Source organism: Oncorhynchus keta, chromosome 1, assembly GCF_023373465.1.
Source record: "Oncorhynchus keta strain PuntledgeMale-10-30-2019 chromosome 1, Oket_V2, whole genome shotgun sequence".
Taxonomy (NCBI): domain Eukaryota; kingdom Metazoa; phylum Chordata; class Actinopteri; order Salmoniformes; family Salmonidae; genus Oncorhynchus; species Oncorhynchus keta.
The window spans coordinates 30,436,804-30,454,464 of record NC_068421.1 but is presented as its reverse complement, the minus strand read 5'-3'; the positions used below and the strand labels follow the sequence as shown (position 1 = coordinate 30,454,464).

At 46.0% G+C, this 17,661-nt stretch overlaps 2 protein-coding genes across 6 annotated transcripts in view; one reads left to right on the top strand and one right to left on the bottom strand.

Annotated features, from left to right (window-relative positions):
* The window catches only part of LOC118370962 (max-binding protein MNT-like), a 32,602-nt gene extending 29,503 nt beyond the window's left edge, over window positions 1-3,099 (top strand). For both annotated transcript variants that reach the window (XM_035756412.2, XM_035756261.2), the window contains exon 6: window positions 349-3,099. In XM_035756412.2, coding sequence (XP_035612305.1) covers window positions 349-1,244 — 896 coding nt within the window. In that variant the 3' untranslated portion in view covers window positions 1,245-3,099. The remainder of the gene's footprint in view (window positions 1-348) is intronic.
* A 677-nt stretch (window positions 3,100-3,776) lies between these two features.
* LOC118371141 (septin-4) overlaps window positions 3,777-17,661 on the bottom strand; it is an 85,130-nt gene continuing 71,245 nt past the window's right edge. For 3 of the 4 annotated variants that reach the window (XM_052521285.1, XM_052521284.1, XM_052521278.1), the window contains exons 2-10: window positions 13,092-13,275; window positions 12,876-12,999; window positions 10,803-10,937; window positions 9,982-10,099; window positions 9,632-9,733; window positions 9,031-9,127; window positions 7,549-7,711; window positions 7,241-7,340; window positions 3,777-5,648 (exon numbers count right to left, since the gene is read on the bottom strand). In XM_052521285.1, coding sequence (XP_052377245.1) covers window positions 5,580-5,648; window positions 7,241-7,340; window positions 7,549-7,711; window positions 9,031-9,127; window positions 9,632-9,733; window positions 9,982-10,099; window positions 10,803-10,937; window positions 12,876-12,999; window positions 13,092-13,188 — 1,005 coding nt within the window. In that variant the 5' untranslated portion in view covers window positions 13,189-13,275 and the 3' untranslated portion in view covers window positions 3,777-5,579. Of the gene's footprint in view, window positions 5,649-7,240; window positions 7,341-7,548; window positions 7,712-9,030; window positions 9,128-9,631; window positions 9,734-9,981; window positions 10,100-10,802; window positions 10,938-12,875; window positions 13,000-13,091; window positions 13,276-13,708; window positions 14,066-17,661 lie in introns of those variants that run through there. The other variant, XM_052521276.1, reaches the window with a different exon arrangement.

The following is a 17,661-nucleotide window of genomic DNA, read 5'->3' as shown; positions in this document are numbered from 1 at the left end:
ATGTACAATTTATATAAATTGTATAACATTGAGGTCCTTCACAATTCCAGTGCTTGGAAAAAGTCCCTGAAAGTCTGACTTTAAGCAGGGTTCATTAGCAAGTTAAAGGATGTATAGTCCTGTTGTTGTATAGCTGGAGTTATGTGCCAATTTGCATATTCACTTTCATTCCTCTAAGTACACGTGGAACTTCATGAAAATCATTTGTTTCCCCCCATTATTTATAGTAAGACCCATCTGCACTTGTTCCTACACAGTGTTATAAGAATGTACAAAGCGATGAAATCTGAGATGTAATTTGCTTTTACAATCAAAGGTAAAGTTATTAACATATGTTCTGTGTCCCAGAGGGTGAAGACGACATGGATGAAGAGAATGTTCCGGCAGAACCGACAGCCTTACCCACCATGCCTCAACAAGCCATACAGCCTGAGTTGTGCAAGACTGTGACCTCCACTCCCATAACCCCCACTACCTCCATCCTCACCCAACACATCTCCAGCCAACACAAGGCCCAAACATACCCCCAGCCCCAGCTTCACCCCCACCTGCTGTCAGCCCTGCCTGTCTCAGCTACGTTCTCCACCCCAACATCCAGCATCACCACCACCCCTATCCAGGCCCTCCTATCAGCCCACACACACATCGTAACCTCCCCGAGCACCCTCTTCCCTGCCCACACACACATCGTAACCTCCCCTAGCACCCTCTTCCCGGCCCACACGCACATCGTAACCTCCCCTGGAAACCTCTTCCCGGCTCACACACACATGGTAAAGGCCCCCAGCCTGCAGCCCACGGTCATCGCCCACGGCTCGGCTTCCCACGCCTCCGTCATCCAGGCCGTCAACCACGTCATCCAGGCCCAGACTTCATCTGGAGGAGCCAAGCACCTCACCCACCTAGCCCCCTCCCCCTCAGCCTCCATGCAGCTGGCCCCAGGTCACCACCAGCCCATCGGACACATCACCGTCCACCCTGTTACCCACCGGGGCCAGCATCATTTACCCACCATCTACCCCCAACCTGTGGCTGTCACCCAGCCAGCCATGGTGGGCCACATCACCCATACCATCACACATGCCCAGGTCAATGGTACTGTCCCCAACCAGAGCACAACCACCATCATGGGAAAGCAGATGGGAGTTGGTGCCCAGATGGTGGCACATCACCCACAGCTGCTGAACCCTGTAACTATGGTGACCATGCCCTCATTCCCCGTTAGCACTTTGAAGCTAGCCTGATTTCTGAACCAGGCCAGAGCCATCCTGAAGCTAGCCTGAGAACCAAGTACATGAACAGGCCACACCCACCCTGAGGTGGCCAGAGTCAGACCTGGAGACCATCTGCCCCAGAGCAGACCAGCCGAAGAGGAGCCAGCCCAGACTCCGAGCCCAAGGCAGGCCCAGAGCGAGGCAGGCACCAGGACTACTGTACTGACAAACAAATGGAAAAGTCTTCATACTGAACGCAGTCCCTATATTCACTGATGAATCACAAGCTGCATTATTAACTAACCTGAGGCAGTACAGCTGTCTATAAGGAGTAACTCAGATCATTCCAAAAATAAACACCTTTATAATGGTTGAGGTAAAAGAGCCAATGTTGTTGTTGGGCTGAGTACGATGTCCAGGAGGATCATCTTGATGTTATTGTACAGGATGCAGTGGAGAGGATCACATAGATACATTTTCTCTGGCCCTCAGTGTTCATATCTGCAGAAGCAAAACAGCAACTAAGAGTGAGAAAAGGGAGTCCTCGAATGTTGAATGCAGTCAGACCTGCATATATTCACTCCAGATCGGTTTTATATTTCTGCTACATGTATTCCACAGCCAAGAGTATTTAAAAACCACACTACAAATGACTGATGGTGCCACTATCAAGCACCAAGGTATTAGATTTAACTGAAGTCTACCACTAATGCCAGGGCATACATCTACCAATCATCTGAGTGCTGATCTACGATCTGTCCATATAATCTTATTCATTATGATTTAAAAGGCTAAACGGATTCTAGACAAGCACTCTGAGGCGCTTTGTGGATACGGACCCTGATGTGACCAATCAGAAGGCAACGCGTCCAATTTCAGACGGGCTGAATCGGGGTCAGAGAGACAGGCAGTGTGTGATTGGTGGGGGTTGTTGGCGTGTCAGCATGGGATCAGTTTGTGTGTGTGCTCTAACAACCTAAGCACCATAAAGGACCACATTGAGAATATGATTGCAGGGACCTCCCCCTCTACCCAGGCACATGGCTGTGGAGTCAAACCTAAAACATGGCCTGGCCCAGCCATGATGTGCTCCCCTCCTACTGCAGCACTGTCATATGGCTCCACAGGCTCCCCCTGCTGGTAAAAAAAAAAACAGCATGTAAAACAGACAATGGTCAATGAGCAGACTATTTTGTAATGACATCTATTCAGTGGATGTGGCCCAAGCAGGAATCTAACCCAAAATGTCAGCATTCCCACCATGCACATGTGAACATGACTTTTCATGAAACTGAATAACCACTCAATTTAGCACAGGATGAAAATGACAATACTCAAGTGACTACATATTGCCTCATTTGTTTTACTAATAGCAGGAACCAGCATAGCAGGCACAAGCACTGCAAATAGTTCCTGGAGTATATATATATATCTATGTGTAATATAGTGAGGAATGTCTTGTTTATTGATTGTGTTGCAGCAGTGAACTTGTTAAAACAAAGGCCTTTGGCAGTGTCATGGTAGAGAATTTAAATGAGACAGTTTGGGGTTAAACGACATTGTAGGGCAGTCACCTACGAAGCACTCTGACATCTTAACCTCTTTCTCCAACCATATTATCTGGTATGCCTGGTCATAACTTATCTAGATTCAATGTTTGCCTTCCACTACACTTATGACGACCTGTGTAGCCAACATTAAACTTTTAACTTCTAGCACTTTGATCTGCTACTTAACCACAATTAAACTGGTTTACAAATGGTGTCCCTCTTCACTTAATTTGAATGTTTTTACGTGTGTTTGTGAGAACAGTGGACATGGTAGGAGTCTTCATATTATGCTCATATTTATAAAGAAAATATTAAATTGAATGGATTGTGTGTAAGATTTGTTGCATGTAGATTGATTTGGGTTCATAGATTTTTATGCTAGCCGTTTTCTGGGATAACATTGTTTTCCCTTTGGATAGTTCTATATTGTCTGTACATTTTGGGTTGCGTTTAGATCTTGTCCATTATGTGAAAAGAGGAAAAACATTTATGCATAAGTGAACAATGCTTAAGATACTTATCTTACGTTTGTAAAAACTTCTTGCTTTGGTCATTTTTAGGTTTTGGAGAATATTTGTGGTAGGCTCAATCAGCAACATCATCACAATACAAATTAAGAGTAGTAGAAAATGTCTACAATGACGTTAAGATGCAGATTTTTTTTATTACAATTCATTGAATTCTTTCTCTTCCTCAAATGACTTTATAAAGGCCTGGGTTCAATACGAGCACGTTTTGTCCAAAATGCCCATATTCACAGTAAATGCTGCATATGTCGGCTTAATTGGCGCATTGTCCAAATCTGAGATTGAAATGAATCCCGGCCAAAGTTATTTATTAGATAAATATTCCAAAAAGTAGCATGACAAAAAGGACATTGTTATAAAACAAAAATGGGGCAAAATGTCCTGCCCTTGCGATTTTGGACTCTGGGTCTCTAGGTGAATCTAAGTGTTGATGGCGGGGAGGAGGGTAAATAAAAAATATAATCAATGTTGCTTACAAAGAGAAATACAGATCTGACATATTTTATTCTCATTGAAACATTCATTTTTCTGGCATATTCATACAATCCAAAACATGTATTTTTTTATCTCATGACTTGTTCCTTGTGAATGACCTCATATTTGCACCCGAGGAAAATAAATACACAACTATTCATCTTATAACAAAACTTGTTTAAAGCCAAAATTGTGGGGAAACGTGGAAGTTGAAAATACCTAAATAAGAATTACATGATTTCTTGTTTTGACTGCATAATAAAACCATCCACAAACATATGTACTTCAAAAGAGTAGGTGCATACTTACTGTCCACAATCAACATCAAGTCTACGGAGTATATCAACCCATGAATGAAGGCTTGCTATATCAGACACTTCTATAAGATACGAGGCGATCCGGTCATTCTCTAACCCCTGACATCCGGCAGAATAAGGGGCTTGTCCTGTCTGCTTGGTCCCCAGGCCAGCGTCTCTTGACTGGCACTTAAGTAGCTCAAGCCTGCTCTTTTCTCCGTTTGGGTCGTGTTCAGTAAAAAAATATATAATTCTACGGGGAGTTACTGCCTGAACTTGTCCATTCGGGCCGGGATTCAGTCCGATCTCGGGTTTTAAAAGGCAATGTTCCCCATGTTTGCGGAGATCCTATCACGTAAATGTGCATGTCAGCTCAATCTGAAATTGCCTTTAAAAGTCACAATGTCTATAATCGGATTGAATCCCGTTCTAAGAACACACCTTTTGATTTTCGCTGCAGAAAGTTTTAACAAGACCCTGAACACGACCCTGGAGAGCTGCAAGTCAACAATATTCCAGGAAACTATCATTACAGATATCAGAACTGTAAGTAGTGGGTTTCCTTTGTCAGTTATATACAAGAACGAACAACCCAGATTTGAGCATGCTAGAACTGGAAACATGAAGGAAACTAATTAGCCCTATTAACATACATTTGTCCAAAAACACACAACACTACTTCAGTAACATTTGTCATTCATTCCACAACAAGGAATTTCTTGCTATTCTGTGTAGCAATGCAAATAAAATAATTACAAGTGATAGATGCAATCCTGTAATAGTAAAAAAAGATGCCCATCTACAGTATTGACCTTTTAAAAATGCTCTTGGGAAAAAATTGTGCATGACAAAAAAATACAAATCTGGCAGGCCAACCTCCCTCAAACCATACCTTGTCTAGGTTGGTTAAGACCACACATCTAAACTTGTTACAATATAAACTTTCAAACACCTAGCAGAGGGAGAGGACAACACATGCTCTACAGTCTATCCCTTAACCAATGTCAGGGGTTAGAGTTCACTAAGGAGAAACATCAAGGAACATTAGCGACAAAACTGGAAGGCAAAAAGTTATCTTTTGACAAGACCACATATAAACTATGGGTGGAAGGCAGGCAGGCAGGACCCGGCCATAACCCTGTAAGGACAAGCAGGTGGTTAGGTCTGTGATGTCCGGACCAGTGTTGTGCTCTAGCAATGGCACCTGACAGGGGTGCCCGTTGTTACCGTTAGAGTTCCCACAACAGGTGTGGAGATGCAAGGCTTCCATGTTGTTGGAAGAAGAAACTTCTCACCATGCCACCTCCGGTCTGTAAATGCCTCATGCCTTGTCTTGGATCAGTCTCTGATAGTTAGGGTTATTGACTAAATGAGGAGTGGTGGCAGTTGGGGTTGGATGAGCTGGAGCAGACAATGTTTGTGGACTAGAGTAGAGTGGTACTAGGGGTGCCCACCCTAGTAGTGGAAAGAAGGGGCCTATATTTACACAGGGGAAAGGGGTTCTAGTAGTAGCCTTGGTTAATAGGTCTCCTTCTGCGTGTGCATCTGTTCCTGGATCTTTGTGAGCATCTCTTGCATTCGCCGCAACTGTAGAGAGAAGAGGCCATTGTCAGTCAAACACACTCGACATGCAGCAATACAAAACACCACAGAAGGAAGTGGGGACTGGGGAGATGCTCACAGGGTTTAGAACCTCATACCAACTTATTACTTCCATGTGAGTGAACCAATCACCAAGAGCTACCAATCACAACAAAGCCAGCTATGTGACAACAGATGAATAGGATTCCCCATACCAGACTATCAGATTGTTAAGTCATATTGATGGATTCCTATAATACTAAACATTACTTTCACATTTGCACAGATCTGACAGTCTCAAAACACTACAAATGCTGAAGTAGTGATTGCCAACATTTCATGACTGCAATGTAGGTGGCCTGGAACACAACCATTACTTCCACATGACTGCACCAATAACCAAGCGGTATCCAATCACAACCGAGCCAAAAGTGCTGACAGATAACTGATCGATACGATTTGGCACCCCAGTCTATTCTGTCTTCAAATCATGTGACCCGATGATGGATGTGTGTGTTAATTCATGTATACAGTCCAGGTGGCCTGGAACACGGCCATTACTTCTACGTCACTGCACCAATGACCAAGCCCCATCCAATGACCACCAAGCCAGTGGAGAACAACTGATTGATACGATTTGGCACCCCATTCGCTCTGTCTGGAGACCACGTAAACGAGCCTGGTGACTGTGTGTGTTCAGTCAAGTACACACATTCATTTCCGTAATTACTACATGTATGTAAAGCCTGTTAATTCAATACTGTGATATGCAGTATGAGTGAGAAAGATATGGTGCTTGCAGACACGCATTTGCCCTGCATAGCATCCCCCCCAATCCCACACACACATATCAAAATAGGATGAAATTATGGCAACAGTTTTGTGTTCACAACGTTTAAACAATGGAAAGGGTTACATACCAAAAATGAGGGAAAAACTGAAAATAATGTATAATTATTTTAATGGCTCATGTCATTCAGGGGGGAATCTACCTTGATTTTTGCGTAAATGATGCACTGATGTCAATGGAAGAGCTGCGCCAAAACTCAAGTTGCGCACGTGGGTCACAGGGTATCGTATTCAAAATCTCAGGTTAGGACATTTTTGTTGAGGTAGTGTTAACCTTAAAGAACTTCATCAGCTTTTAATCATAAAACAAAATAACATAAATAATTATATGAAATTGGCACCATGGTGCATTCGGACAGGGACAAACTCAAACAGGGAGAAGAGAACCAGGGCTTCTTTCCATCTACAACACTACTCTACCCAAGCAATGTGACCTGGCATATTATATTCTACAGCCAGACCTGGGTTCAAATAGTATTTGAATATAAAACATTATCTTCTCCTACAGTTCATGTGCATCCCAGGGCTGGGTGCTGTTGTAGGGGCAGACTGTCACCCCTAACCCCTGACCCTTCCTCAAACCAGACCACAATCACACCACCTGACTGGGGTCTTCAGGGGCACCTGCATGTATGAATGGAATGTATATACTGTATGACTGACAGCCTGGAGGCCTCAGGTTCAGCCCCTGGATCTAGGCCTGGGTCAGAGTGGGGTTCTAGAGTTGGGTCTGAGTGTCGTCGTGGTACCTCTTCGTCTTTCTCTCGGATTAGCTTCTCCGTCTCTGTGTCTGTGGTACTTGGTATCACAGGGATGGGGAAGTCTGTGCCGCTCTCCCTGGTCAGTTTACTACAGGAGTAGAGTGGGGAAAGACAATATGGTTAACAGTAGGTGGGTGTATATGTTGTTAGAGTTCGTGACTATATGTTAGTGTGAATTGTATTTGAGCTACATTATGTATGTATAGGAGTAACAATATGTGCAGCCTTAAGATTCCTGATCGAAGCTATAAACAGCATATGACTGGCAGTGTATGAGCGTGTGTGTGTGTCCGTACTTGCGGTTGCGTTCCTTCACCACCATGCGGGTCATGCTCTGAATGCAGTGAGCCCTGTAGTTCTCATAGTGGGTCTCCCGTGTCACATCCTTCAGGTCCTGCATGTGTGTCCTCACCAACATGTTCCTCAGCTTCACAAAGTCACAGTGGGCCGAGTTCTCCACTGTCAAGAGTAACAGAGTGTTAGGTTAGGGCAGTGTTTCCCTAAACCTTTCATGTCCACATCCCGGTTCAACCCTAAACCTTTTCTTCAACTACCCTAACCCTAGTCTACAGCCACTACCCCAGTCTCCAACCACTACCCTAGTCTACAGCCACTACCCCAGTCTCCAACCACTACCCTAGTCTCCAACCACTACCCTAGTCTCCAACCACTACCCTAGTCTCCAACCACTACCCTAGTCTCCAACCACTACCCTAGTCTACAGCCACTACCCCAGTCTACAGCCACTACCCCAGTCTACAGCCACTACCCTAGTCTCCAGCCACTACCCCAGTCTCCAACCACTACCCTAGTCTCCAACCACTACCCTAGTCTCCAGCCACTACCCCAGTCTCCAACCACTACCCCAGTCTCCAACCACTACCCCAGCCTCCAACCACTACCCCAGTCTCCAACCACTACCCCAGTCTCCAACCACTACCCCAGTCTCCAACCACTACCCCAGTCTCCAACCACTACCCCAGTCTCCAACCACTACCCCAGTCTCCAACCACTACCCCAGTCTACAACCACTACCATAACCCTAGTCTCCAACCACTACCATAACCCCAGTCTCCAACCACTACCATAACCCCAGTCTCCAACCACTACCATAACCCCAGTCTCCAACCACTACCATAACCCCAGTCTCCAACCACTACCATAACCCCAGTCTCCAACCACTACCATAACCCCAGTCTCCAACCACTACCATAACCCCAGTCTCCAACCACTACCATAACCCCAGTCTCCAACCACTACCATAACCCCAGTCTCCAACCACTACCATAACCCCAGTCTCCAACCACTACCATAACCCCAGTCTCCAACCACTACCATAACCCCAGTCTCCAACCACTACCATAACCCCAGTCTCCAACCACTACCCTAGTCTCCAACCACTACCCTAGTCTCCAACCACTACCCTAGTCTCCAACCACTACCCCAGTCTCCAACCACTACCCCAGTCTCCAACCACTACCCCAGTCTCCAACCACTACCCCAGTCTCCAACCACTACCCCAGTCTCCAACCACTACCCCAGTCTCCAACCACTACCCTAGTCTCCAACCACTACCCTAGTCTCCAACCACTACCCTAGTCTCCAACCACTACCCTAGTCTACAACCACTACCCTAGTCTCCAACCACTACCCTAGTCTACAACCACTACCCTAGTCTACAACCACTACCCTAGTTTCATGTCCACATTCCAGTTCAACCCTAACATAATAAGACCCCAACACACAATAACTAAATAATGATGGTGTAACAGGGTTACCTTCCACGATGCCCCAGGGGTAGAGACGACCCCTGACCCTCTTCCCTTTGGCCTCCACCACCGTGTTGCTGCCGATCACCGCAAACGGTATACTGTCCTGGAGGAGGGAGACAGGGGGAGGGAGAGAGCAGGAGAGGTGAATATGAATGAAGTGAATAAAGTACAACGAGGGAGGAATATATCTGTGGTTACGATGAGGTAATGCAGTCAGTGGAAAATGCTGCATTGCAGATCTACCCATTTCTCCATCTCTCTCTCCCCCCTACTTGGAATGGACAGAGCACACCGTCAGGGCACTTGAGGTCACAGACAAGGTTCTATGAGGGGGAGAGACTGAGACACCATTTATCTACCAAAACAACATTCTGGCCTGTCCTGGCTGCACAGACACAGCCTGCCCTCTAATGCACAGGTGCACACAGAGATGAATAGCATTCACAAACAGATGACTTTAAGGCTGTGTGCTCAATAATAACATGGTTACGGACATATGTAATCTGGGTTTCCTGTACTGCAGACAGGTTGTTTATGATGACTAGTGTCCTTTAGGTTGCCATACTTCCTCAACTAGTGATGTGAGGTTTGGATAAATGTGGTTCACCTTGAGCTCCTGATCCTGCTGTTTGAAGTCCTCATCCTCATCAGAGTCACAGTCTGGGAACTGGTAGATCTTAATCCCATACTGCTGGATCTCCTCTCGGATCTACAGGAAGATGGAGGGACAGAGAGAAGAGGAGAAGAACATTCAACTACTGTTTCAAATCCTGTGATTGAGGATGGGCAAAAGAACAAGGAGCAAAAACAAATCCATCAAAATGGCCACCTGGTAATAAAAATATATGTTTCAGAAATTTGCTGAAACCAATGTCCCCTGTCCATTTCTTATTTGTACAGAGCCATGGTATTCAGACAAGCAGACACAGATAGAAAAGCCAGTTAGAGAGGGCTTACCTTGAATTTCTTTTTCTTGACCTCGGTGGGTGTGAGTGTATCTGCCTTGGCCAGGATTGGCACAATGTTGACCTTCTCATGAAGGGCCTTCATAAACTCCACATCCAGAGGCCTCAGGCTGAGACAGATACAAGACATGACATACATATTTAGTAATTTAGCAGAGTAAGTTACCAGAGCAACTTAGAATTAGAGACAACAAGTCAGCACTTAGAAAACCAAAAAACACACTGTACATGTGGAAAGATGGACATAGACAACACTGACAAAACTTGGATATGGTTAAGAGAGAATTACGGTAATCCTCATAAACCATATTTTCAAGGATTGTAGTAGTATCTAATATTGGTCAGCAGAGGGAGTTGTTTCCTTATTACAGGTTTGCAGCAGTGCTTAAGCGCAAATGGTGGTGCTCAAGATTTTCCCTTTCAATGAACACAGTGGTGTAAAACAGACGGTAAGCTCAGACAAAAGTACTGCATTTACACCGACAATTGGAGAGAAAGTTCAGTACTGCAGCATCTGCCCCTCAAAATGGATAGAACGTTTAGCACTGCACCAGATGCACATTTCCCTGGAGGCAGCAGAGCAGGGTGGTTCTAGATTCCATGGAAACCACAATGCATTTAGAATGCATGGAACCTGGTGCAAACCAACATGGTGCATAATGGAAACCCTCTCGGTGGTACTCAAGGAAGGAAGGTAGAAGGGGGAAATAAACCATTCTTAGAGTATTGAGACACAGCCAATATGTTTGTCTCAATACAAGGACTCCATTTAAAGAGTATTGAGACAGAGATGACATGTCGTAGCTGACGTACCCGTGTCCGAAGGGAGAGATGAAGTAGAGGCAGCAGTGGACTCTGTTATCCTGGATGTTCTTCCTGTTCAGTCCACTCTCGTCCCTGAAGTACTGCTCAAACTGCTGGTCGATGTAGTCCGCCACTGACTTCCAGCTAGGGCGGTGGGGGAGACACAGAGACACACCAGCACTGAGGCAATACTGCAGAGACAGCCACCCTACAACCACTAACCATACCAACCCTAACCCACTGACTTCCAGCTAGGGCGGTGGGGGAGACACAGAGACACACCAGCACTGAGGCAATACTGCAGAGACAGCCACCCTACAACCACTAACCATACCAACCCTAACCCACTGACTTCACGCTAGGGCGGTGGGGAGACACAGAGACACACCAGCACTGAGGCAATGACAATACTGCAGAGACAGCCACCCTACAACCACTAACCATACCAACCCTAACCCACTGACTTCACGCTAGGGCGGTGGGGAGACACAGAGACACACCAGCACTGAGGCAATACTGCAGAGACAGCCACCCTACAACCACTAACCATACCAACCCTAACCCACTGACTTCACGCTAGGCGGTGGGGAGACACAGAGACACACCAGCACTGAGGCAATACTGCAGAGACAGCCACCCTACAACCACTAACCATACCAACCCTAACCCACTGACTTCACGCTAGGGCTGGGGGAGACACAGAGACACACCAGCACTGAGGCAATACTGCAGAGACAGCCCACCCTACAACCACTAACCATACCAACCCTAACCCACTGACTTCACGCTAGGGCGGTGGGGGAGACACAGAGACACACCAGCACTGAGGCAATACTGCAGAGACAGCCACCCTACAACCACTAACCATACCAACCCTAACCCACTGACTTCACGCTAGGGCGGTGGGGAGACACAGAGACACACCAGCACTGAGGCAATACTGCAGAGACAGCCACCCTACAACCACTAACCATACCAACCCTAACCCACTGACTTCACGCTAGGGCGGTGGGGAGACACAGAGACACACCAGCACTGAGGCAATACTGCAGAGACAGCCACCCTACAACCACTAACCATACCAACCCTAACCCACTGACTTCACGCTAGGGCGGTGGGGAGACACAGAGACACACCAGCACTGAGGCAATACTGCAGAGACAGCCACCCTACAACCACTAACCATACCAACCCTAACCCACTGACTTCACGCTAGGGCGGTGGGGGAGACAGAGACACACCAGCACTGAGGCAATACTGCAGAGACAGCCACCCTACAACCACTAACCATACCAACCCTAACCCACTGACTTCACGCTAGGGCGGTGGGGGAGACACAGAGACACACCAGCACTGAGGCAATACTGCAGAGACAGCCACCCTACAACCACTAACCATACCAACCCTAACCCACTGACTTCACGCTAGGGCGGTGGGGGAGACACAGAGACACACCAGCACTGAGGCAATACTGCAGAGACAGCCACCCTACAACCACTAACCATACCAACCCTAACCCACTGACTTCACGCTAGGGCGGTGGGGGAGACACAGAGACACACCAGCACTGAGGCAATACTGCAGAGACAGCCACCCTACAACCACTAACCATACCAACCCTAACCCACTGACTTCACGCTAGGGCGCACTGGGGAGACAGCCAGACACACTACCAGACTTCACGCTAGGGGGGACACAGACACACACACTGAGGCAATACTGCAGAGACAGCCACCCTACAACCACTAACCATACCAACCCTAACCCACTGACTTCACGCTAGGGCGGTGGGGGAGACAGAGACACACCAGCACTGAGGCAATGCAGACAGTCATTCCCCTACTGTACACTGAGCTATACTGCAACTGAACCTCAAACTGTGTCATGTAACAATACAAAGCCTAATAGCAATAAAAGTTTGACGACTGTATTGAAGACTACCGCGTATATCCAAAGGTTAAGATCAACTCAATACCTCGAACTTACTCAGCTCTGCCTTAGGATCATAATAGGAGTTGAGTTGTTTCATGTTTTCCTGACACCAAAGAAGAGTCCTATGAAGGAAGGATGTTTGACATATACCATTCAGTGTTATTGACAGCGTCTCCAAAGCCAGGGGTGTCTACGATGGTGAGCTTCAGCTTGACGCCCTTCTCCTCAATGTCCACTGTGTGTTTAGTGATCTCCACTGTCTGAGTTATCCGCTCTGGGGTTAAAACACACATTTCCTTAGCAGCTGGCCATTTATATAATTCATTCATTCATTCAGAAGATGAGACACCAAAATGGCCACCTTACCCTCAGCGTTGAGTAGCTTCCTGTCCTTGTAGAGGTCTGTGAGGAAGAGGCTGTTGACCAGGGTGGACTTGCCCAGACCAGACTCCCCTGCTACCATCAGGGTGAAGTCAAAGCCCTTCTTGACAGACTTACGGTGCACTTGGTTTGGCAGTGTGGCAAAGCCCACATAGTCCTTGTCTTGGTCCTGTGAAAGCAAGAGAAACAGACGCCTATTTAAACACGTCGCTCACTTCTGGTGGCGGCACATTTGCGAGTTACAGTAATCATTCTAAATAAAAAGACAACACCTACCACACATAAATACATGTCTTCAAACCTAAAGCCATTTCAACAGATGTAGGGTATTGAAGGAAGCCATTGTCAACACACCAGAACACACTGCCATCTTTGACCAACATCAGTTTCAAAGCGAAATCCACAAACTGAGTAATCTGCCAGACACACAACCAAAGTTTCCAAGTAAACATCACTGGAAATGGCCTGAACCTGCTGCTAGTTCTCCTCTGAGGCTAAAGCACAGCCTCTTTGGACTGGAGAGCTAATAACCCAACCCACATTGCCCATAGTGTTGCCTCTGGTCTCTACACTCTAAATGGTCCCCCTGGCCTGAAGTTTACCTCTGGAAAGTCGTAGGGATCAAAGCGGCCCCAGGGGCTCTTGGGCCTGGTGGGACTGAGGGGAGACTGTATGTCATAGTGATCCACCATCCCACATCCACCCAACTGCAGCCTCCCTACGCCCTGGTTGTCTGACTGGGCCCTGCCACCCGCCATGGGGGGCCGCAAAAAGGTGGGCGTCCCGGGGGTGTCACCACCCTCTGCCTCCCTGTCCACCGGGTGGGAGTGCTCATGGTCGGGGCTGTGCTCATAGCCGCCCAGAGGCGGGTGAGGGTGGTCCCCGCTGTGGTGGGGGTCTTGTTGCATGATGTTCTCCAACTCAGAGTCTTCAGAATCATCCTTGTAATGGCTTGAGTGCTAAGGGGGAGGGGCCAGGGAGCGGTGCAGGTGGGTGGGAGAGGTGATGCAGAGAAGAATGGATGGAGAGGAGTAAAGGTTGGAGCAGGAGGGAGGGTTAATATAGATCGGAAGGAAAACAAGGAGCAAAAGGTAACAGAGGCAACATAAGGATCAACAGGAAAAAAGAAGAAAATGCAGTGGTTATAGACACTGAATGTTTTGATGGAGAGAAACAACCTAAGAAATCATTAAGTGCAAGATAGGCCTAGTTCTCTAGGGTTTAGAGACGATTTACACTAAGAGACAGCGAGGAAAGAAGATATCGACTGACTGATTCACTAGAGAGCACCAGAGAAGCTACAGGGTTAGCAACGTAAGAGGGGAGGGTAAATATTTATGCTGAAGGGAGGAATGCCGAGGAAGAAGAGATCTCGGATGGCCATCAAACTGATAACAAGCACATACTCTGATTCTGACACAAGAGAACAATCACTCTGTCCAATACAATATAGAGCATCAAAAATAGAACCTTTTGTGTCCTCTATAGATAACTCATAATTTGAGTATTTAGTATTTTATTAGGATCCACATTAGTTGTTGCTAAAGCAGCAGCTACTTTTCCTGGGGTCCAAACAAAAACATTAATAGACAAAAACTTCCTGAACTTGTAGGAAATGGGAGGATACATCTTGTTTAAAGTGTAGTGCCGTGGCAGCTGGCTGTAAAGATTCTCCCTGCTCAGCAGCTTCAGCCTTGGTATGGTCGAGTCTGGGTGGCACCCTATTGTCTATGGGCGCTGGTCAAAAGTAGTGCACTACATAGGGAATAGGCTGCAATTTGGGACGCAAGCTGGTACATCACAATTCAATAGAAGGTACAGTACTGTAGCCACGTGGATGATAAATAGTGGAGGCAACCGTTTAACAGGTTACACAACAAAATATGATGTGATTGAGTAGAGCTAAAGGCAATGAACCTCTAAATGATTAATGAACCCTCTTGATTACTAGAAGACTGCTCAAATGAATGAATTGCTGTGGTATATAGTGTCATACAGCTTCAAACGCAAACAGTCATGAACACACACACCTTCTTATGACATCAACAAGGACTCAAATATGACATCATCTATTCATATGGGTGTGTCACTCAACACATACTGGTAGACAGAGGAAACCTGATAAAAATCTATTGGTGTTAAACATGTCACCTCAAAATGTCATTTAGACAATGACTGATCAATTTGTGGTGATTAGTAACAGCACTCATTTTCAAATCTGCCTAAACCTGTCAATCATAACTACATGTTATTTTATTCCCAAACCATCTACCTTCCCCGATGACAATACCTACAATTCATGACACCAACAAAGGCAGAGCCTCTGTGTGTAGTTGAAACTGTAAAGGGATATCCCTCCCTGGAGTTCTCAGACTAGAGACTAGTGTTCCATCCCAAATGGCACCCTATTCCCTATGGTTCCTGGTCAAAAGAAGTACACTGTATAAAGAATAGGATGCCATTTGGGATGCAGATTGGTGCTCATGTCCTTAGGGCTGATGCTCAAGTTACCACAGCCACGCATACCCTTTCTGCTCCAGTTTGTGTAAAGAATCCCTAGCCTGCACCACTATGAATATTACAGTGTATTGAGAAGGCCAAGAGGCTATTTTACATTTACAGTGCAGACGGGAAGTATTCAGACCCCTTGACTTTTGCTACGTTACAGCCTTTTTCAGTCTACACAGAATACCCCACAATGACAAAGCAAACTTTTTATTTTATTTTATTTTTTATAAAAACTTCCATTTGACATTTACATAAGTATTCAGACCCTTTACTCAGTACTTTGTTGAAGCACCTTCGGCAGTGATTACAAGCCTCAAGTCTTCTTGGGTATGATGCTACAAGCTTGGCACACCTGGATTTGGGGGAGTTTCTCCCATTCTTCTCTGCAGATCCTCTCAAGCTCAGTAGGGTTGGATGGAGAGCGTTGCTGCACAGCTATTTTCAGGTCTCAAGAGATGTTCGATCAGGTTCATGTCCGGGATCTGGCTGGTCCACTCAAGGACATTCAGAGATTTGTCCCAAAGCCACTTCTGCGTTGTCTAGGCTGTGTGCTTAGGGTCTTTGTCCTGTTGGAAGGTGAAACTTCACCCCAGTCTGCGGTCCTGAGTACTCTGGAGCAGGTTTTCAGCAAGGATCTCTACTTTGCTCCATTCATCTTTGCCTGGATCTTTGCCTGTTTCATCAGACCAGAGAATCATGTTTCTCATGGTCAGAGTCATTTAGCTTCCTTTTGGCAAACTCCAAGCTGGCTGTCTTGTGCCTTTCAGTGAGGAGTGACTTCAGTCTAGCCAACCCACCATGAAGGAGTGCTGCGGAGATGGTTGTCCTTCTGGAAGTTTCTCCCATCTCCACAGAGGAACTCTGGAGCTCTGTCAGAGTGACCATTGGGTTCTTGGTCACCTCCGTGACTAAGGCCCTTCTCCCTCGATTGCCCAGTTTGGCCGGACGGCCAGCTGTAAGAAGAGTCTTGCTGGTTCCAAACTTCTTCCATTTAAGAATGAGAGGCCCCTGTGTACTTGGAAACTACAATACTGGTACCCTTCCCCAGATCTGTGCCTCAACACAATCCTGTCTCGGAGCTCTATGAACAATTGCTTCGACCTCATGGCTTGGTTTTTACTCTGACGTGCACAGTCAACGATGGGACCTTATATAGACAGATGTGTGCCTTTACAAATCATGTCCAATCAATTTAAATTTACCACAGGGGGACTCTAATCAAATTGTAGAAACATCAAGGATGATCAATGGAAACAGGATGCACCTGAACTCAATTTCAAGTCTCATAGCAAAGCATCTGAATACTTATGTAAATAAGGTATCGTTTTTTTATTTTTAATACATTTGCAAAAATGTCTAACAAAGTGTTTTTGTTTCGTCATTATGGGGTATTGTATGTAAATTGATAATGGGGGAAAATTACTTAATACATTTTAGAATAAGGCTGTAACGTAACAAAATGTGAAAAAAGGGAAGGGGTCTGAATACTTTCCGACCGTACATTTGAGTAATTTAGCAGATGCTCTTATCCAGAGTGATTTAGCTCTAGGGGAACCATAGCAATCAGAGTAAACTGGAGTTATCAGCCCATATCTCTGCTCAATAGTGATACATTTTGAGAGCTAATCTGGAGAGGACACAGTCATGATGATACATTGGTGTTCTTCCAAGTTTAAGCTCCTGTGAACAGACACGCAGCCTATTGGGCCTCCTTTCTTTGGATCAATAGTAACCAACTCAACTTTTTTGCGCAAATAACTGGTTCAAACAGGAAGTAAACTAGTGAACTATAAAGTAAACTACAAAGTAAACGAGTGAACTACAAAGGAGGTCTAAAGCATGTGGACAATTAAATTACAATTTTCAAGTACATTGTTGCCAGTCCTTGCTATGTATGAATCTTAGATTGTCCTCCAACACGGCTCTCAGGATAACAGGAGATTATCCCTGCATGCCGACAGAGGGCTGATTGTGGTTCCACTGTACATATGGAGCGCAGCAGTATGAAAACTCCTGTCACAACAACATCCCTGTGTTGTGTGTGACA